The sequence below is a fragment of the Eptatretus burgeri genome, chromosome 4, assembly GCF_056783735.1.
Source record: "Eptatretus burgeri isolate ZD-2024b chromosome 4, Ebu_testis_v1, whole genome shotgun sequence".
NCBI classification, from domain to species: domain Eukaryota; kingdom Metazoa; phylum Chordata; class Myxini; order Myxiniformes; family Myxinidae; genus Eptatretus; species Eptatretus burgeri.
The window spans coordinates 58,750,279-58,773,120 of NC_140964.1; the positions used below are offsets into that span (position 1 = coordinate 58,750,279).

The following is a 22,842-nucleotide window of genomic DNA, read 5'->3' on the forward strand; positions in this document are numbered from 1 at the left end:
CATAGGTCTTTTGGTTATTGTTGGGATGTTGAAAAAAACAATGATGATTGGCTCTGCTATCATATTGGAGGCCATTCTATAATTTTTTAGATCCTCGTGGAGGATCTCTAAGTCTTACTCACGTTGCTGTTCTTCATTTTCTTCTTGTGGACTTTTTTGTTTCACAGCCTCCAATTTTAATCGAAACTTCCTGAAACTTGGCGTATATATGTAAAAATCCCCTGCGCAGACAGTAACCATCTCCGATTTTGAAAAATCCTCCAAGAAAAAAAAAAGTTATGACGTCAAAATATCTCCGCTAATGGAAATCGCCGAAAAAATTGTCTCCGAAACTAGGCAAGCTTTTTGAATTCTGTTTGTGGCAATCGAACAGATAATTAGCAGAGATAAATTACCGCACATATGATACATCACTATGACGTCATATCAATTTTTATGACGTCATTCCTATTTTTTGACATTTTTTGTTTCACAACCCAGAGTTTTCATCGGATCTTCGTGAAACTTGCCATGAATATGCAGAAAGCCCACGTGCAGGCAGTAACCATCTCCGATTTTGGAAATTCTTCCTAGAAAAAAAGGTGACGTCATAATATCGCCGCTAATGGAAATCACCTATACCATTACCTCCAAAGCTAGGCAAGCTGTTTGAATTTTGTTTGCGGGAATCAAGCCGGGCATGAGCACAGATGATATTTATCGCAAACCTGATACATCACAATGACGTCATATTCGTTTTTATGACGTCATCATTAAGAGGACGAGGATCTTAGCTCATTTGAGCTTGTTTAAAGAGTGGAGAGGGAAGGGTCCAAGTGTCCAGGAAAATGTCAAAATGCAAGGCCAGCCCAAACACAATAGGAGCATTGTGCAAACTAGATGTCTCATGCCTTAAACCCTGAAATAAAAGTGTAAAAAAATTAATCTACACGTTCAAAGATTAAAAGGAGCACAGCCAACCAAGAATTCGCACACGGAACGACTTCAATTATTTTTTTGTAACTAATAGGAAATAGCAGATATACTCTCTGGCAAAGTTTAATCCATGACCCACAGGCCTCCTCAGCCCTTAGTTTTAATGCTGGCACTTGACTTACATTATTTTATCCCTTTTGCATGTTATCTTGTATTCTGCACAGATTTCTGATTCCTTCAATTCTCACTTTACTCACATTGGCTCCTCCCCCTTAGTCAATTGCATTCCACCAACTAACATACTTTTTACTGATTACCTGTGCAATCCTAACAGTTCTTCATTTTTCCTCATGCTGACAAATTCTTACGAAACTAGAATGCCACTCGTTAGAGCACATACCTCCGCCTGGCTGAACAGTTTACGTTTTGTATCCCACTGATAGGCCGGATCTGGATCCAGACCTGAAACAAAATCGAATCGATTCATCCTTGTGAAACACCCAACCTGTCCACTAAGTTTCATCCAAATCTGTCCATAATTTTTTTTGAGATATCATGCTTTACTATCGATTTTGGTCCTATCTCTCAATGGTGAAGAACGTGAAAACATAACCTCCGTCCTCCTTCCCTGGCGGAGGTAATAAATGGGACATTTACAACTACAGACCTATTTCCATTCTTCAATGTTTTCCCAAAAGCTTGGAAAGACTTTGTTTTTATAATCGTCTCTCCAAGTTAATCTCAAAATTTAACTTTCTTTCCGACCAACTGTTCGGCTTTCAATATTAACATTCCACTGACATGTCTAATGTGCAATTAGTTGATAAACTCACTGATGCAGTTTGTAACAAAAAGTCTACTGCTGGTGTTTTTATTGATCAATCAAAAGCTTTCGACACAATTGACCATTGTATTATACTCTCTAAGCTTGACATTTATGGTATCAGAGGTATTGCTCTGCCATGGTTTGTCTCTTATCTTAGTAACCATCAATAATTTACAACTATTAATAAGTGTGGTTCCAGCTGGAAAGCCATTCTACTTGGTGTTCCACAAGTGCTCCACAGGGCTCTGTTCTATTCTTGCATATGGCAGCTTGGAAGTCAGGTAGCTATCATTTTTTTTGGAAGCACGGCTGTGCCACTGATGCTGTGCCACTCTACCAGTACACTGCTACTCATTTTGCTAACCTCAGAAGGATGACAGGCTGAATCAACCCCACCTGGTGTTAATTCAGCAGCCAACGGGGCTCAAACTCAGGACCCTAAGATCCCAAGCCAGTCATTCTAACCACTAAGCCAACACAAGCTCATCACAGGACTCTTTCGTTGGTCCTCTCCTTTTTCTACTATATCTTAATGATTTGTATTCTTCTTGTTGTTATTCTTTTCCTTCCTCTTCCCTTTTACAATTTATTTGATTTGCAGATGACACCACAATTATATACTGTAGCTCAAATTATACTTGTTTGGTCAAAATACATCACATACTTCTCTGAACTAAAGAAGGCATCCCTGTGGTTCAGTGTTAATAAACGTTCCTTAAACCATAACAAAGTGCGAGTATATGCTTTTTCGAAATCAAATATATCCTGTAATATCACAAACCTTATTAAAATTGGTAGTATCCCAGTTACAAGAGGTCACGCAACCAAGTTTTTAGAAGTCATCCTTGATGAGAAACTCACATGGTCTGATGTTTCCTCCAACTCACTAAAACTGTCTCTCGCAACACAGGTGTGTTGTCGAGATGACATTTATTCTACATTCAACTAATTTAAGTTCACTGCACAACACATGAGTCACCTTACCTTATCTATTGTAATATACATCTCCATCAAAAAAAAAAATAATTTTCCTTGTATCCTTTGTAACTATATACCTCCCAAAACCACATGTGTCTCTCCATCCTCTTCCAGGTACTTTTCATTGACCCATCAGTTTCACTCTGCATTTACCGATCCAAATTCACCATACACCTCCACAATTTTACTTCAACCTTTCCCTTTTCTGAATCTTATGCAATCCTTATCAAAACTAAAACTAATAATAGTAATAATAATAATAATAATAATAATAATAATAATAATAACAATAATAACAATAAAAGGGGTCTCTTATCTTCCTTTTTCACATGTGTGGTTCTCATTACTGTATCATCCTTCACGACTCTTTTTCTATTTCAACAGACTGCTCTCAATTTGATCTTTCCTTCATACCTTGTCTAAAAAGTCCAACTGTGACAATGTTTGTTCTCTCCATTCTCTGAATTCGCTTTCATTGCATCCCTCAAGAAATGTCTGTAGTCGCATTTCTGAACTAAAATTTTTTTTTAAACCAGTTTGCTATAATTGTTCGCTTTCTATCAATCGTCATTTTTTCCAACTTCAGTGCCAATTCACCCCTCTCACCCCTCCCTCTCAAAGCAAGTGTCACACTCTTCCCCTCCAAGCTCTTCCTCTCCCTCCCCTTTCTCAAAAACTCCCCTCTCACCTTTCTCCCTCAGCTTCCCCCCTCAACACTCACCCTTCTCCCTCCATTCACCCCCTGTCTCACCATTCTCAAAGTTGCCCCCCTCACATACACAAAGCTGCCTCCTTCACCTGCCCTCTCTCCTCCATCTAATCACTCCACCTCTTCAAATCCTCAACTGCCTTCTGCCCCCTCTCTTATTTCTCCTCACTGTACCGTAACCCAGAACCAGAGAGCCTTTTCTCCTTCTCATCCGGCCCCTCCCCTCGCTATTCAGCAATCCCCCACACTCTTTCAACAACTCTCTTTACCTCTGCCCCTCCTCCCTTGTTCTACCCTCCCCCTCCCATCCCCTACACTGCACACAAAGTCTCCTCCCCTCCCTCTTCATGAGCAGTGTGGACCTCAAATATCCAGGGTCTTCGCTCAAACTTTACAGATCTTTCCATACAGGTTGCCACTGATAAACCACACATAATCTGCCTAACAGAAACTTTCCTCCCTCAAGATGTCTCTGATTCCCAAGTATCTCTCCCTGGCTACTCCCTCTTCCGGTATGACAGACCTGAGCCTTGTCCTGGTGGAGGAGTTGTCCTTTTCATCAAAGACACTATACCTCACTCTCCATGCACTTCCCTCACTCCCCCACATCCCCAGGAACACCTCTGGCTATGGCTCCCCCTCCACTCCCACCTCATATTGATATGAGTGCTGTACCATCCACCAAACAGTGATGACTCCATTTACACCTGACTATCCGAAAACATGGACCAACTTCTATCCTCTCATCTGAACTCTCTCTTCCTCGTATGTGGCGACTTCATTTGCCATCATGCCAGTTGGCTTGGTGTGGGTACCTCTCTCACCTGTCATGGCACTTCAGCAAAAGACTTCTGCAACTCATTGGGACTGACTCAATCGGTCAACTTCCCAACCCGGTTCTCAACCAATGGTGCTCCATCTCTTCTGGATCTGATTTTGACAAATTCCCTGAAAATATCTGCTGTTCTTCCTCCACTCCAAGCAGTTCTTCTGACCATGTGCTTGTCAAAGTGGACATCTCTCTGGCTGTTATCAGAGAACCACCTAAGTGCCGTCGAGTCTGGCATTTCACTCAAGCCGACTGGCAGGGACTTCAAAACTGGGAATTCTTTCAAAGAAACTTGCTCTCCCTCATGCACAGATTTGTTCCGTCTCGTCTTCAGTTGTCCTACCCTTCCTCCCGCCCTTGGTTCACTGAAACTTGTGGTGAGGCAGTTGACCTGAAAGAACTTCCCTTTACCTCATGGAAAGCAAACCCAACTGAGGGTAATCTCGGTTCCTTCAATAAAGCTCGGAACAAGTGTGTGTCTACCCTCAGCAGAGCTACAAAACATCTTTCTCATCATAAGTCTGAACACTCAAACCTCTCTCCCTCCTCCAAATCCTGATGGTGTCTAATCAAATCTGTTTCTGGTGTATGCTCCCCTCCTTCCCCTCCCTTACCTCAAATGGCTGCACTGCTGGCACCGCACATGAAAAGGCTGAATGTAAACTCGGTGTTTGCATCTAAATCTTGTGTCTGAAACCAATCGCTTTCTGTACCCTCCGTACCCAGTTGCATCCAGCTGTCCCTGGACTCTGTATCCTTTTCTTCTGACAAACGTGGAAAGCTTTCTGTCAAACCTCGACTCAGAGTCTACAAGCGGTCCAGACGGCATCAGCCCACGTGTCCTAAAAACCTGCTCCTCTGCTCTTGCTCACTCTCTCTGTTCTATTCACCCTTTCCTTTGCTCAAGATCATCTGCCATCTGCTTGGAAATCAGCAAACATTACATCTGCATAAAAAAGGTGCAAAAAGAGATCCCTGCAACTACAGACCAATCAGCCTTCTCCCAATCATCAGCAAGGTTATGGAATCCATCATCTCGTCAGACATTAAATCCTTTCACTTCTCCAATGGCTTGATGTCCGATCATCAATTTGGTTTCAGACCAGGTCACTCTACCCTGGATATGCTGCCCCTGCTCTACAAACAATGGATGGATGTTCTCAATGCCGGACATGCAATCAGAGCCATCTCCCTCAAAGTATCGTGTGCTTTTTACACGGTCTGACACCCTGCCTTGTTCACCCAACTCTCTTCCGATGGTATCCAAGGCCATCTCCACTCATGGCTCTCAGACTTCCTCTCCTGTCGCAGCAAACGTGTGGCCCTAAATGGAGTTCTTTCATCCCCTCTTCCTGTCCAGGCTGGAGTTCCTCAAGGTAGCGTTCTAGGCCCTGTTCTTTTTCTGGTTTTCATCAATGATCTCTCCGACTCTCTGGAAAATCCTCTTTATTTTTTTGCTGATGACTCCACCCTCTGCTGTACCATCTGTCATCCCTCACATCAGCAAGCAGCAGCTTCTTCGCTCTCTGCAGGACTGGGTAAAATCACAAACTGGTCCAACACTTGGAACATGTCTTTCAATCTGGACAAATCTCACACTCTCACTATGTCTCTCCAAAAGGACCGTTTAGCAACCCCACCCACCCCCCACCCCCAATCCACTTTCTCAATGGTCCTCTGCAAGAAATCCTTTCCTTCAAGCTTCTGGGTCTCATGATCTGCCGTGATCTTTCCTGGGAATGCCACATTTCCAACCTGGCCTACGAAGCCAGTCACCAACTGGGAATCCTCCATCATGCAAAGTCCTTCCTCGGCCCACCTGAGCTCCTGACCACATGCAAAGCTTTCATCCACAGCCTGATGGCGTACTGTTCTCCCATCTGGGCTGGTGCTCCTGCCTTCCTCCTTTCTCAGCTTCACACTGTGGAAACCAAGGCATTTCGGACCATTGGCATCTCCCGCAATGAGGCTGAGTCTTTGGGCCTCTCACTCTCTCACCACAGGCAGGTCGGTGGTCTTTCTGTCTTCTACCATCTCCTCTACGGTCTCGATCCCCCTGCTATGTCTGCGATTTGTCCCCACCATGTTTCCACAGGGCGCTCAAGGTCCGCCAACAACCCCCTTCTGGTAAAACTACGAAAATCACGAATCACTGTTCACCTTCACTCTTTCATTCCACTTTTTCCTGCTTTTGAAATAAACTCCCACACCCTCTTCAATCTTATTCTTCCCTCCAGGCCTTCCAAACAATTGTTCACCACCACCTCTTATCTTCCGCCATCCAAAACCTTGATCGTTTCTACCCCCGTTAATCCACCCCAAACCCACCTCCTTCAAATTCCCTGCTTTCCTTCTTGAAAATCCCTGTAGTGTCCATCTTGCATACCCCGTGTTCCCCACCCTATCCCTCTCCCTTCCACAGATCTCCTAATGTCTCTGTTCCCCACTGTTTTGTCCTTCCCTCTCCCACCCCTCTTGATTCCTGCCTCCCTTGTTGTGCGTTCTGTGTTAGCTCTCACACGAGCCTCGACAATGGATAAAAAAATTACAAAAACTTATCGAGTGGGCACATTATAATAATAATAAGCTTCATTCAGTCATTGTTATTCAAAAAAGAGCCAGAAGGATCTTTACCTTCTCTCGTCCTCGAAACCACACTGCACCTCTTTCCGTTAGACTTAATACTGTTGTGGGAATAATCTTTAAGGGTTAATAAATCTGTTTAACGGAATGATAGTTATTTATTAGCATTTGCTTCGACACGCATGACGTTCTATTTGCGCAATTGATATGTGTTGCGTATGTACGATGAGACGTGTTCTCCCTCCCCTACTGTTTTGTCCTCCCCTATTCAAACCTCTGTATGTTTTTAATGTTCTTTTCCACTGTTTACACGTGTTTACAAAGCGCACAAGAGAGCTTTGCAGTTCAAGTCATAAGAATGTGCAGGTGTGGCGAATATGCATTGAAACAGCCAGCCATTAGCCTCACCGAACGGACTGATTTACCGGGCAAATCTGCATTGAAGAAATCTGCAGTTCGTGTCACGCTCACGCAGCCCATCGTGGGGCACTTATCAGTTGACTGAATGTGGATCAGTTAATGGCTGCTTGGAAAGAGAGGGGATGACTTGGAGGTTGTTGGTGAGGCAGTTGACACAGAGAGGCACAGTTGGGACACAGCTGCTTTTACAGAGAGAGAGAGAGAGAGAGAGAGAGAGAGAGAGAGAGAGAGAGAGAGAGAGAGACAGAGAGTGTGAGAGAGAGAGAGAGAGAGAGAGAGAGAGAGAGAGAGAGAGAGAGAGAGAGAGAGAGAGAGAGAGAGAGAGAGAGAGAGAGAGAGAGAGAGAGAGAGAGAGAGAGAGAGAGAGAGAGAGAGAGAGAGAGAGATATGTTTGGAGGAATGGCAGGAGGAAAGAGAGCATCTAAGTCTTTGGATGTGCATAGCTGAGAGTACCAGTGCTGTAAACATTTAATTCCCAAAAGCATCCGGAGTCCTGCCGATAACTCGACATCAGGGCTTCGGCGCAGCTTGCCGCTGGGTTTTAAATCGACATCTCGGTATCGTTTGTTATTTACATTGCCTGCACTGGGTTCTTGTCGAGTGAGTGAACGGGCCCTGAGATTAAAAAAACAAACTGTTAATAAATCTGCATTGCTTGGGATTGCATTGTGGGTAATTTGCAGGAATAATGTTTGTTGTTTATTGGGTATTGTTTATTGACGATTTGCTGTGGTTTTTATTTAACAACAACTAATGAACTGTTCCTCCTGCCTGGCCTCCATTCTTGCTGTAGGAGTGGTTGAATTTTCACAATTGGCACTCTTAAGGTGTGTAATTTGGTAAAGACGATTAGTGCTTAGTTAAGTAACATTTGGTGTATCTAAACCAGCTGCTGGGTTAGACATCTGACCGGCGAACCGTGTCAGTATGTAACCCTCGGTCGGCTTCATGCCCTTTCACGAGGTATCAGGACTTAAGGCCTGTAACCCTAGTTTGGGGCATCAAGTCCTGTTGGCGGCTATTGCCAGTTGACAGCCCACATGATTCGGTCATTTCCGGACCAGTCGCTTAGCTATAACAACACTTTGACTCTTATTGATATTAATAAATTGCAAACATGAATTTTTAGGTGTATGTCCATAACCTCCTTCCTTGTACTATTTCTTCTGACTTCACATTCGTACATGATACAGACATTTTTTTGCACCAGATCAAGCAACATTTTTTTTAATCATGCACTCACACATCATGCTTCAAGAATGCACTAAAATGTTTTGGTCCTCCTCTTTGGAATGCTGTTTCTTTGTATGCAGAGTCGAGTCTCGTGGAAGAGCTAGTACAGTGAATGGATCAGGACGCAACAGACAAAAACTGGACGTAAAACATGCATGCAAGAGGTGGGCAAAATGGATGGAGAAGGAAAGTCCAAGGAGAGAAAACTGAAAAATTGGAGAGAGGAGGGAATTGGGTGAGGTTAACGAGGGTAGAAAAGATCATGGTTTCGGATTGGGGATGACCTGATATGGTGGTGAAGAGCTGTGTTGAAGACCTGGAGGGAAGAATGAGATTGAAGAAAATGAGTAAGTTGATTCCACAGGTGGGGGAAAAGAGGAACAAATGGATCGAAGTGAGCAGTTTTCCCTACCCTAGTGTTTTGACGAAGAAGTGAAAGCTCAGTCGTCCATAGACAGTTTAAATCTTCCCAAAAGAACATTCTCATGTCCAAGTTTGTAAACATGTCGGACTATACCATGTATTGTTCTTTACATTATGTTACTTTATTAATACTTGTACATTGTCAGTGTTGTGTCCATTCCCTCATGAGATTTGAGCAACTAAATACCTGTAGTTTTTGTTGGTAGTCTGGTGTTTGTTTTTGTCTTGTATAATTGGTACTTTTTGTTCAAGGCTTTTCACCACAAGCTTTGGCTTTTGTAATTCGGAATGTGCACATTTGAAGACTTAGGCCAACAACATTGATGTTATGTCGTTTGGACTTATTGATGGTCATGCTGAAGCAGACTCAGACTGGAAACTGAATTTGACGAAAGTCAAAACGGAAACCTGTGTCTGATGAGATGATCAGTGTCCTTGGAATTGTGGTTTGTGCTCTCTTGTTCGGTCCAGTGGCAATGGGTGACATTTTGGCAATTCGGCAGCAACTGTTTGATTCCTCAAGTTCCGATGCAAAGCTTTGGTGGGTCAAGTTTGCGTAAGAGCATGAGCAGCATTACTGTTTTAATAAGGAGGTGGTGAGGTGGCATACCTGAAGGCTGCAAGCTGTTCAGGAACTTTGTGGGGTATGTAACTGCTTAATCATCACTCATCGCTTCATCCACTGGTTTGTGGGAAGAAGCCTCCCCTGGGAAGCTTTTTATAAGCTCCCAGTTTATCATTTTTTAATGACTCATTGTGTGAGCAATGATTGCAAGCTCACGCAGCCACTCCATGTCTTTGTAGTGTTGCAGTACATTGTAGTGCGGTTCTGCTTAAATGTTTGAAATTTTATTTTAGATAAAAAGGCTTCCTTTATAAGAATGATTACCAACTCCGATGGAGGGGTGACCTAATTGTATGACCTTGTATTCTGACCTTTTGGGCTTCAGATGGGTGTGTTTGATTAACTGCGTACTTCAGCCTTTTGGCTCAGGTGCATGTGTTTGCTCATGGGACAGTCTTGTTGGGGCTGTTCAAAAATTTTGTAACGCTATTTTTTGATGGAGGCACATACAGTGCATGCTGACAGGCTTGATTAAACCTTGCTAATAATTTTTATTCGACTGGATTTCGCGGGGTCCCTCATCGTGAATAACACTCAACCCAAACAAAGCCAATTGAAATTTGATGCAATAAACCCCAGCAGTGTATAATCAGCAGAAGCGTCTGATGCCAAGCAGAACACCAAGATGGCAGCCATATTATTTTCTCTGGCTGCCATGCTGGGTGGAATCAAGTGAAAAATCTGGGTGGGGTCAGGCAGCTGTCTGACCAATGGTTGCTGATTTCAAAAATCAACCCACTACAACCATGCAAAACTCTTGTCGACCTCCCTCATAAGGTGATGGCCAACAATCCCAAAACATGCATCCATGGATGTTCCCTCTCCTGCATGGACTGCTTTAATTTGCATTTATATAGGTATATACTGTAAATATAGATGTATACTGTTGTGGGGACGTAATATGGGGTAGCAGATGTAATATAGACTACTTATGTCATTTATAAATGTTCAGCATAAGTGTGCAATTTTAGTGTAAAAATGATAGGTCACTTGTCGAAGTTTGCATTCAGACATGACGACCATGACTTCTCCATTTTGTATGTTTCGAAACCCCCTACTTCCCCTTTCTTAAACCCTTGCATCATTCTCTTGTCATCTGTCGATGTGTTTTGTTTGGAAGAAAGTGCCAACGCTCAGCTCTGCAAACAAAGCAAATCCCCTCCAAAGATGACATGGATGTGCCTCATGGTCACTGACAGTGGTGGCTGTGTTGTGGTTTTGAGTGGCATGCTTGGCCACCGGGTAAATAATAACGGAGGGGTGGGACGGCTTCAGAGAGTTCGAAAAGAAGCCCAAGCAAGGATGGAGGAAGGTGGGAGCACCAGGACGGAGAAGGGTTGGCGGCGAACGGTGGAAGGGACGAGAGGTTGTCAGAGCTTGGGAGAGTGAATTATGATGGGACTCCAAAAGAGCCGGACACAGGTGCACCCAGAGCAATTTAGCATGCCGGGATGTGGTTCCAGAAGCATCACTCTCTTCCCTCTCATTCCCACCACAATGCCAGCCATTTTCACTCCCGTATTCCCGCACAGACTCCTGCAGCGCGCCTCGCGGGAGCATAGCATGGGGAAAAGGTTCTCTTTGTGTCGTCCTTTCCTTCCCTGTCTTAACTATCTGTGATGTGAAAGGCTAAGGTAATGCGACGAGCCACCGAGATATCATGAGCATGTGCGAATTATTGTATCGTGAATAGTAGAAAACTGTAATACTTGCTTTTCTCTCTTCCTTGTCTCCCATTCCCCTTTGATTGTTATGAAATATGTTTTCACCATCGTTGTGTTGGCCATTGATTCTGACATTATATCCATGGTGTGAATAAGCTTGTGGCCGTTGAGAATTGGCACGAAGTCCTCATTAGGATGGCATAAAAATATTGTGATAGGATTCTCCAGGGTTACTCAACCCCAAATCCTGAATAAACCCCCGTTTACAGCCGAGCACAGCGGTTCAGACATCTCTTCTGAGTTTCTCTATGGATGAAAACAAAGAAAAATATCTGTTTGGCTTTTCCAGCAGACGGCGTATGTTCTCTACAGACAATCCTTCGCTGAATTCGGGGTCGTGCGGGCGTACCTTTGACCATGAGTCCACTCCATGGTCAACTGTTACAATATATATGCATATATATTATCATTATTTATTTTTCTTTGCTCTTGTTGTACAGATCATTAAATAAATCAACCTCTCATTCCTCGTTTAGTACTAATGCATATGTAAAGTAATGTGTTTATCCCACATGATTTTTGCTTTTGTAAGTAAAATTCTGTTCTTTTGGAAATGTTGAAACTTAGTTGTTGTTTTTTTTTACCACTTGAGAGAACCCAAGTCCATACTATTGTGACAGCAGACACTGTGTTCTTGTCTCTCCATCAAGTCCAACTCTATTCCGTTCACGTGCCAGTGCACGGAGTAAAAATACAATAATCCATGAGGGCACCGTCATCATCTGTCATTTGCTCAATGTGTATTTGCATTTGGTGTGATCTTGTGTTTATGAATGTCGATGAGCAGTTGTGGAGACACCTTTCTGTTCATGCATTTCTGGGATAGAGATGTTGTTGCTGCTGCCACCCTCAATTCCCTGGATGGTGTATGGGTAAGGCGTGCTGGTTGGTGTAATTTGTGAGCTAGTACTTGCGGTTGAAAGCACATGTGCACGGCATTGCTTGGTGGTTAGCCTGCAATGTGTGGGCAATCAGTGAGCAGCCCATAGCGTGGCTGCATTTTGAGGAGGTGCATTAGTGATACGAGTAATTTGGCCACGTAGGCGGGTTGGAGAGCCGTGCGACATGCCATCCATTGAGGGGACCACTACCCTTCTCAGTTACCGAGTTGGCGAGTTCACTTCCTCACCTCCATGATTCGGCACAGGCATGACTAGTTGTACTGACTCGCCATTCTGCGTTTGTGTGCCTTTCATAGCGGCGATAAGTTTTCATCCTCCTGGGCGAAGAAAACTCTCCTTGGCCAGAAATGACGTACATGGGTTGATAAGAAATCAAGTTTTACAAATGAATTTATGGTTTCTGTAGGCTGTGCAAGGCAATCATTTAATTGATGGATGAGACAACTGCGGGGTTATTACGTGTGACACTGGAACTGGAAATACTCCTCGTAATAGACTGTTATCCTTTAGCCAGAAACTAGAGTATACCACATTGTCCATAGGCCAGAAGAGTAAACATACTTCAATGTCTGTGGGTTGGAATCAGGAGTAGACCTTTTTTTTTTCTTCTTTCCTTTTCTTCACACCAGATTCATAAATAGCCTGTGCTGACCACTGGATGGAGACAGTTTTCCATTATCACAGGTCAGAGGAGGAAATGCTTCAAAGCCAGAATAATGATCGTAGTACTGTATTGTACATACAAAATGATGGCAGATACATCAACAGCTTATAACACTACCCTCCTCTCCCGACTACCTCCCCCAGCCCACATAACCCCAGACCCCATTTACTCCCTCTGACGATGACGCAACAAAAGAGAGGATATTGCTTGGGTAACTATCTCGACCATGAATAGCTTTATTGTCACAAATGTACCTCTTCCATCAATGTGGTTGTGAACATTGGCTGCACATTACATTTGTCTGCCTGACTTATAATGTGTTTTAAAAAAAAAAATCTCACAACGATGAGTAAATGTTCTGAAGATAGCATGTTACGGTGAATACACACATGTAGGTTTGACACGTAAAACAGTAAGATGTTCAAATTAATATCCATCTTCATCGTTGTCTTTGATTGATTCGTTTCTTCAATATCACTTCATTAAGAACTGGTTGAAAGACATATGTAACCGGATTTTCCATGCCATCTGACTATCATGTCCAATAAATTATACATAATCTCATTATTTCAATGACGTTCAATATCTCTGTACAAGTAAGCTATGTGAAAACCTTGAGTAATGTGCTCCATCATCATCATGATCACATGATCATCATGAGGTGTAATGGAGAAATGCCTTCGTTGATGGTTCTCAACCCCCAGCAGGATTTTAAAGTTAGCGCATGAATTTTGAAATTTGTTCATGGTAGCAAAGATAACTCGCCTACTCTTCTTTCGAAGTGACGGAGACACTCGGAGCACAAGATGTCATGGACATTTGGTCCTAATGGGATTGTGAGACTATAAAAGGTGTGGGCCCTCGTCTTACTTTCCCCTAACTTTCACATGTCACGTCAAGTTAATATCCTTTTTATTACAAATGGCTTCTCAATGGAACAGGATGTCCAGAGCTGCTGCTTTGGAGTAATTTATGCATGCTCAATTAGGGATCGTGTTGGCTTGCATCCCATCAATTGGTTGGGGAATTAAAATTAACACCGACATCAACTTTTGTCACTTCATACGAGTGCATTTAACCAACAGTCTTACATTCATGTCTTGTAAGAATGCTGAATAATTACTTTGAGTGTGGTTCTGAGTCAAAAGAGTGAATTGATGGAAAGACAACACACAATGCAGATTGCGAAACTGAATCCTGTGCCAGACACACTTTTATTGTGCCAAATGATGACTTTATCATCATTTGGCACAATATCATCAATTATCATCAAAATATCAACTAATTTGAACATTAATTTATTTCAACAATAAGGAGGAGAAACGTAAAGGTAGACAACTTTTTTTTTTCTATCTTTTATTCACAGCTTTCATTTATTGGGTTGGGTCTTATGGATTGCGAAAGAAAGGTGGACCACACCAGCGGTCATTTTGATCTGCAAACAAGTTATGATATCCCGGTTTCCAGGACAACATAGCAAAGTTTTCATAACTCATTATGTTGTCATCATAGATAAACTACTTTTCACGAACTGCAAGTCTGAATTTACTCCTCATGTTATGAAACATTTGACAGTATGGTACAAAGGTGCACTTCCTTTTGAGCTGTCAAATCTGCATTGGATTCCCAACACGAAGATCGACTCAGATTGGTGCTTCGCAAGCCGGGCATTGCATCACAAAGTGTGCCCGTCAGCCTGAAGGACTTTGAGCTGGAATACCTGTCTGCCAGCTTTAGTCGTTGGTGAGCATTAAAGATCCCATGGTGTAATTTATGAAGAGTAGGTGAGTTATCACCGTCACCCTGAACAAATTACAATTCCACCTCTGGCTCCTACTGGGAAGGCAATGACGAGTCTCCCAGTGTAATCCTTGCCATATGAAACCACTGCAGTAGCACTCTTTGGGCAGAGCATCGCAAGGAAGAGGTATTCGACAAACAAGCAAACAATTTAAGGTTTTACAATTGTTGTTGTTGCTTGTTGTTTGTCTTAAATGTTTTTTTTTTAAACCTCCATTCATTGTATATCTGCACTTAATGATGACCTGCACTCTGGCCAATGTGTGCCAAGCTAACATTGGACATTGGCCTGCTGTGTATATACAGCCACAACATTTTATATGGATTCACACAAAGACAAGATGAGGTCTGATCGCCGTTTGAAGTTATTTGATCCCAAATTCTGAAGATGTTGCATGGCTTCTATCCAGACAGCCATTTTGCGACAAGATATGGTGCTCTGATTGCAATGTGCCCAGGGTATCAGGTGATAAAACTCCAAGGGCTTTAATAAAGGACAAACAGAGGTGAGCCACAAGCAAAGAACCCAGGTGTATGACTTGTATGCAACTGTTTTATTTGATAAACGTTGTGCAGCTTAATTTGGGAATTGATAACACTGGGCTGCATTTGAAATATTTTTTTCAGAGGTCTAGGTTTTCTCAACGGATCTTATATGTTTTTTGCATGCTGAATTCAGAAATGTATCTAATTTCACTCAATCAGGTCAAGTTTTTGACCAGGTCAAGCTATTTCAATTTTAAGGAAAAAAATAATCAAAATTTTAGGTTTTTTTAATTAGCATTTTTAAAATTCAAAATCAGACTTACATTGACAGAAAATGTACAAACTATACATATAATGACACACAAGTACACTTAGTGTGGAAGAAAGTGCCTTCTCAATTACTTTCATTTCAATTTCAGAAAAATATAGATAAATCGTTGTTTCTGGCAACACCCAACTTCAGTCGCTCCTGCAGTCGCTGTATTCCTTCATCTTTTTAATGTTGAATTTCACAATAACAGTACTTGTGCGTCATTATATGTATAGTTTGTACGTTTTCTATCAATGTAAGTCTGATTTTGAATTTTAAAAATGTGAATTAAAAAACAAAAATTTTGATTATTTTTTTTTTCCTTAAAATTGAGATAGCATAAAAACTTGACCTGATTGAGCAAAATGAGATACATTGATAAATTCAGCATGCAAAAATCATATAAGGACCGTTGAGAAAACCTAGACTTCTGAAATGACGCAAACCAGTGTAATGATTCTAACACTGTTGCTTATTTTGAGGAGCTGTTGACAATGCAAATGCATCGATACATCATTACCCCATGCATGCGAAGCAAGAAGCTGGGTTAAGCCATTGGTTCTTGTCCGTTTGTCCGTCGTATCAGTTTATGATCGAGGAACAGCTTATTTAAATTGAATGTTATATTTTGAACATGACTAGGAAGACAGGTCTGCTGTTTTACCATACTTTGCCTCTGAATTCATCCCGATCACATGCGCAGAGAGGAGTGAGATAACTTTTTATCTTGCCAAAACGAAGTTTTTGCAAGATATGTTAGTCAGCTTGTATGTTTTTTATTTTTGTTTGTCTGTAATCACGTATAAAAAATTCTGCAGAGCACAGTTATCATTGGAGATTTTTGTAACTTCGCATATCAGAGGCCTATAGAGGTCCCTTTCAGCGCATAAAATTTTGAAGGTCAAGGTCAAAGGTCAAGGTCAATTTGTCACAAATCAGGGGAGTCGACGAAACCCTTATTTTTTGAGTAATTTTGATTGGATCGTCTTCAAACTTCATGGGAATATAGTTCATGGTCTGGCACTCAGCTGATTAATTTTTGGTGGCGATTGGCCTTGATCTTCATGGTTCGCACCTCAGGTCAAACATATTTGACCCCAAGGTCAAATTTTCAAGTTTTAGGAACCATATCGTGTAGTACCTCAAATTGAACACCTCGATGTGTGATTTCTAGATATGTCAAACTTGAGACATTATGACGTCATTTGGTGACGTTATGAGGCAAACGCATATTTTTCATGGTTACTCTATAGAACGATTCTCATCGGAATCTCTCGTAGGCAGATATTCCTCAAGGAGTCACTCCTGGTGGATAGCAGCTCTGTTCACCTCAGTGTGACCTTAAAGAAGTCACACGTGGTCACCTTTTGGCAAGATACGGGTCACCCTGCGGGTGACATTGGTTTATTTTTTACTCTGTTTGCCAACCTGGCAGTGAAACAAAATTGAAAATCATTCCAAACAGGAAACATACCGTTTTTAAGGACATTGTAATGGACATGAACTACAGGCACACATAACTAATGTAACATGTTAGATAGGCTGATGTTACAGACACTGGGGAAAACGGCGGTAAAACCCGGAATTAATTAATTTATACGCTTTTAAACCTGTTTAAATCTTTATTTAAATTTAATCAAAATTTGAAGACCGTAGAACACAAATCGCCTTCATCATTCTTCCAAGAATAATGTTATATATCGACATATCGCATGAGAGGGTGCGGCATGTGTATCGGGGTGAAGAAGAGACCACCAATATGGCTATCTATGTACGATGCTGATTGACGTTTCTATGGTGATCGATGAAGCCTCCATCTCCTAAACTGTGACTCAACATCATCTTATTACAGTGTATAAGGATAGTTGGTGTAAAACACCTCTTCAGTCATGCTAAACTTGTGCATTTTATCAAAACGATCTTTAAAATCATAATTTTTATTTGAATTGAAGTACAGGAAGACCTTGTTTTTCGTGGGTTTCCCCTTCATGGATTCGCTCCATCACGATGTATTTATTAAGATGAGGTTGGTGGAATGTGATCATTGCGCTTGAATAATCGCAGGTTGGGGAACTATTTTCCACATTTATTCACCAAATTAACATGGGCCGTCAACCCCCACAAACACCTCAACATCATCATCGCCATAATCTCCATCAACTCATCTTTATCACTGCCATCGTCAACATTGGATCAAGTTTATCATCATCATTTTATGTTCTTAATAGAGGAAAATAATATTATATTTTTTGCTGTTCATAACTCTTTGATTCATGAAAATAAATCGCACAAAAACAAAACACAAACATATTCATTAAGGGTACAGTTTGGAAACAAATTTTAAAGTTGAAGTCCTAACCCTATTTCCCCCCATTACCCCATACGTTTTCGCATCGTGGATTTCCGTTTCACAATTATTTGGAAAAATGTAACCCCTGCGAACGACAAGGCCCTCGTGCATGTACCTGAACACTACGCGGGGTATCGTGTTCCATGAACTCTCTAGTTATATTATGTATGATTACTGTGCACCAGATATGTGGCTTCGCTTGTTTAACAATTGCTTAAAAAAACCTTTATTTTACCTCTGTAAAGACAGAAACAAAAATAAATACTTGTTACGAGCACCTCGACAATGGCACCAAAACCATCCTTCTCTTGTGGTTTGGTCTTTGCCATCTTAAAGGATAATTACATTTTTTAAAAATCGGAATACAACAAAAGTAACAGCTTAGATTAGGTAAGTAGAAACAAAACCTTTCTCACCAGTGTGCTTTTGAATGGTTGAATGAAAGAGCGAAGCCGGAAGGCGCGTGCGCACACCGAAGCAGGCGGACTAAGTCAATACAGATGGTGAGGAGTTGGCGAGCACAATGAAGGGAGTTAGGTACTGCCTAGTGTGGGTGGAGATCGGTTCGTGTGTTTAGTGCATGTGCATACATCTGACACGTGTCCCAGTACAACAAGCACAACAAGCGTGGCATCGAATGCGGCACAAAGTTCCTCAATTCGTTTTTGTTTTGTTTTGCTTTTCATTTTCCTGCCACCAACACTCACACAATCTTTCACCAACATGATTTTTTCTTTATACTGTATGTACATTTATCTAAGACTTGTACATAAATCGCTCGCAGAACAAAGACGCTGTTGGACATCATTATAATTTTGCATGAATTACAAGAGCATTAGTAAACGCCAAACAAATATATTTGGCATATAAAATTTGAACCTGGGTTTCTCGCAGCATGAGCCAGGTATTAAGAGAGAAACGCTGTCTTGGTTTTTTCTGAATCACGAAGCCATCCACTCCCAATTGTCAATGGAATAAATATAATGTTGAACGTGATTATTTGGGAAGCCAACGTACCACTCCGAGTGGTCATAATACAGCAGGCATTGTAAAGATGATTTTCATATTTTATTTCAGCTTTGATTTATGGGTGGAACTATGATGATAAATTAATATTCGAAATTTGTATATGGATAGAAATTCATATTTATGCACACGTGTGACTCAAATATATATTTAATGTGTTAGTGTTCATAAGGAGTGTGTTTATTATCACAGTAAATTTGGGATTCGACTTTAATGGGTTGAATTGAGGAGGGGAGGGGGCTAGGGCACCGGCTGGGAGTAAATCTTGTTTTTAGAATCAGGTGATCTTGAGTCGATGGAAATCCATGCATTTAAAAATATTGTTATTGCAAGGTCATTGGATACAATGAGGACTGTCACTAAGTATCAAAAATCGAAAAGGAAACAGCTTCTCAAAGCAATAGGCAGGTGGTCTATGAATGGGATTCAGTGGGGTTTGGTGCTGGCTAAACGCTGCCAGCCTTCTACCCCCTCTTTTTATTGTATAGCTTCCTCCAGCAGCATGCCGCCTGCCTCCCTTCAAATTCCCTTCTGCACCGCCTTGCCTGCCCACCCTCCCGTCTGCCACTTCCCCTTTCCTGAGAGAAATACACCCGCACGTGTACTTGAGTGGGCCTGCGTTGGTAAGGAGGATCAGAATGCATGTTGCAGCCAGATAAGATGGACCGATCTCCTGGTTAAAGTAGAGCCTTCAAGAAGCAACGACTTTTAAGGACGACGACTCATCCTAACAAGCTGGCACCTGCTCAAACTACACCGCGTGGAGATTCAAGATTGATTTCATGCTGACAGTTTTATAATCCCCCCCCCCCACCTCCACAACCCACACCCCCGACCACCATCATCTGGTCCACTCTTGCACAGCAGGACGCCAACCCGACGTCCTTCTCCCACTGTCCCACTGGATTCATCGAGTTTCAAAGAGTGTGGCCGGTTCCCTGGCCCGAGCATGTCGAAGAGACGTGCCAAGTTTCGGGCAGTCGTGCTCATGATCGGACTCCTACATCGCTCTCGCAAACGGAAAGCTATGAGGTTTGGTTGGTTTCTTTCCATTGCCTTCCTTTGTATTAATTATATCCTTGCACCCACCTGCTTCTGCTTATTTCTGCTTTTTGCTATAATCTCAGGGATTTTTTTTGTTGTTGTTGTTGTTGTTGTTTGGTGTCTTTTTGCGTGTAGAGCAAGCTCGGGTAAAGAGATTTGTAATAGTGATTGTTTGAAGAGAAGTATTTTGGGGAAAGGTAACCTAACAGTAACCCAAAGTTAGTAGGTGCCCAGTATGGTTTTCGTTGCATTCTGAGATCTCCAACTGCAGTCGGTTGGTGAAGCTTTCCACCTGAGGATATCTGGTTTTCTTTTTTACTGCAAAAATGGCTTTACATTTATGAATAGTGTTTCCAGCCAGTTTCCAGTTATCCAGTTTCCAGAATAGTGATTTATTCTGAGAAAATCATAACACTCACACTCTTGTTGAAGAAGGATAAATTTCCTGGGACTCCTGTCTGTTAGAAGCCTGGAAGCAGTTCCGAAACGATTACACAAGGCACTCGTGCTCAATAAGAACAGAACTCATCCAGCTGTGTCCTGCCATTGCCTGACCTTCATCCACCGACTGTCCAGCATCATGTCCCAAATTCCTCGTGGCTCATTAACATCACCTCATCAAGTGGGGTTTGCACATGACCAATGTAGATATCTAACAAGAGACACTCTGAGAGTCTGCCTCCTGTGAGTTGCGTGGTGTGCAAACTGTTCTGCAGAGCTTTGTCGATCGGAGTTACAGAACGAAAGATAAAGAAATGGCACAAAGGACAAAACACAAATATATAATTAGAAAAGGAGAATCAAGAACAAGTTTTGCTTGTGAGGGCTAATGTTGATCTGCATCGGTGGACAGGTAGAATAATGGATGCAATCAACAGCACCTTGATCGAGGTATGCTTGCTGCCAAGTGAAGCAAGGAGATGCTGACGTTTCGGGCATTAGCCCTTCATTGATGCAAAGGAGGCTTGATTTTTAAAGGCTTGCTTTACTGACAAGGAGTATGGAACAGCGAGCTAATGAATTCAGAAATGTGTAAAATATCAAGGCATGTTTGTGGAACAAAAATAATCTAAAACTTAATATAAAACACATTTTTGGTGTTGCTTTGTAATGTTATTCCTGAGATGTCTCAGCTGAAAACCTCCAATAAACAATGGAGAGTATTGTCGGTGCTTTCATCGACTCTTTGGTCATTGTTCAAGCACAAGGTCGAATGTACTTGAGGCCTGACAATAGCGCATGCACCGTGTATGTGTGTGTGCCCGCTCATGGCAAAAAAAATTGTTGCACTTAATTATTGCAACTTTCATGGCATTCAGCCTTTTACTGGAATGCAAGCTTATCAGTGAAAGTTTGAACACCACACCATCATCGACCTTTCGGACTGTGTTTTGGGAGAAATGTTCCAAAGGGAGATTATTTTTTTAAGAGGAGAAGAGAATGTTTGGGTGTGTGTGGTTCGGCAGAGGAAGGGGTCTTTTTTGTTGTGGGACAACAATGGCACGACATTCTACAATGGAGAGTGCCCATTCACCAAGGAGCACACTCGGCCTGATTGCACAAGTCTGAAAAGCAATGAATGCGGAGAAGGTCACATCTTTGCAAAGTACTATGGTGCATGCAAACATCACCTTGTAGCATGTACCATGAGAAGAGGTCTTGAACTGGCATTTCATCTGTCATTCTACTATATATATATATATATATATATATATATATATATATATATATATATATATATATATATATATACATATATATATATATATATATATATATATATATATATATATATATATATATATATATATATATATACATATATATATATATATATATGTATATATGTATACATATATATGTATTTTGGACTAAAATGACAATCCGCGTCATTTTGAGCTCATAATGTTAATTTTTTTCCTTCGCATTTATCAGCTCAAAATGTCAAAGTACCCGCTGAGGCTACTAAACACGTTCTGCCGCTGCAATTCCTGCAAATGTATTTATTAATGGGTTTTTAACAGAGTTTGCAACACCTTAACTTCCGATGATAAATTGTTGTTGGGTTATATAATCAAATGTGCTCCAAAGTAATATTTTGTGAGGACAACCAGAGCATGGCAATGTTTAGTTATATCGACATATATCTGAAACAGGTAGCTCTACATACATTACAAAAACACTAAAAACCATCGATTACAAGTTTTCTCTTTGTTTTGATGGAAATCAATGAATTAATCACAATTTTGATTGAAATCATGTTTGAGCTATAATAGTTTGATAAAAGTCTTTTGTGTTTGCTGGTTCTTCTTGTTTTTTTGGGGTTTTTTTTGTTTGTGGAAGTAGTAGTACTAGTAATCTCCAGCTAGGAAGGTACAGGTTATTGGGAAGATATATTGGTCAAATAAACTCACTCATCACTTGCACATAAAAGTATTTTTGTGGTAGTGCCTGATGAAGTACCCAGCGCTGAGGAAATGGAAGAGTTGGTTGTTACTGGATGTGGGAAAACTTGTTCTGAAACACGGAAAATGTGCACTTTAAAAACTTTCTCCAAAATCCTAACCCACTTCCTCAAAATCCTTTTGTTTAATCAAATTTGTAACATGCCTAATGACACAGCCAGATTGTGTGTGACATTAGCTATAACAGTTTTCCTTGCAGTACTCTGTAATTTTGGAAAATAATTTGAGACGCTCTTTAATATTTAATATGATAAAACTGAGTTTGCTGTAGTAGGTGTATCCTAGATTATGGTGTTGTGATGCTGTGCCCACATTGAATAGAAATCCTCTTTCTCTCTCTCTCTCTCTCTCTCTCTCTCTCTCTCTCTCTCTCTCTCTCTCTCTCTCTCTCTCTCTCTCTCTCTCTCTCTGTCTCTCTCTCTCTCTCTCTCTGTCTCTGTCTCTGTCTCTGTCTCTGTCTCTGTCTCTGTCTCTGTCTCTGTCTCTGTCTCTGTCTCTGTCTCTGTCTCTGTCTCTGTCTCTGTCTCTGT

The 22,842-nt window shown here is 41.5% G+C and overlaps 1 protein-coding gene across 27 annotated transcripts in view; it reads left to right on the top strand.

Moving 5' to 3' along the window:
• The window catches only part of RAP1GAP (RAP1 GTPase activating protein), a 461,763-nt gene that overhangs the window by 247,794 nt on the left and 191,127 nt on the right, over positions 1 to 22,842 (top strand). Inside the window, exon 1 of one of the 27 annotated variants that reach the window (XM_085878250.1) lies at positions 19,417 to 19,835. The exons of 24 other annotated variants lie outside the window; for them this stretch is intronic. In XM_085878250.1, the coding sequence (XP_085734376.1) occupies positions 19,753 to 19,835 (83 nt within the window). In that variant the 5' untranslated portion in view covers positions 19,417 to 19,752. Of the gene's footprint in view, positions 1 to 19,416; positions 19,836 to 22,842 lie in introns of those variants that run through there. 2 more of the 27 variants (XM_085878253.1, XM_085878259.1) reach the window with 2 other exon arrangements.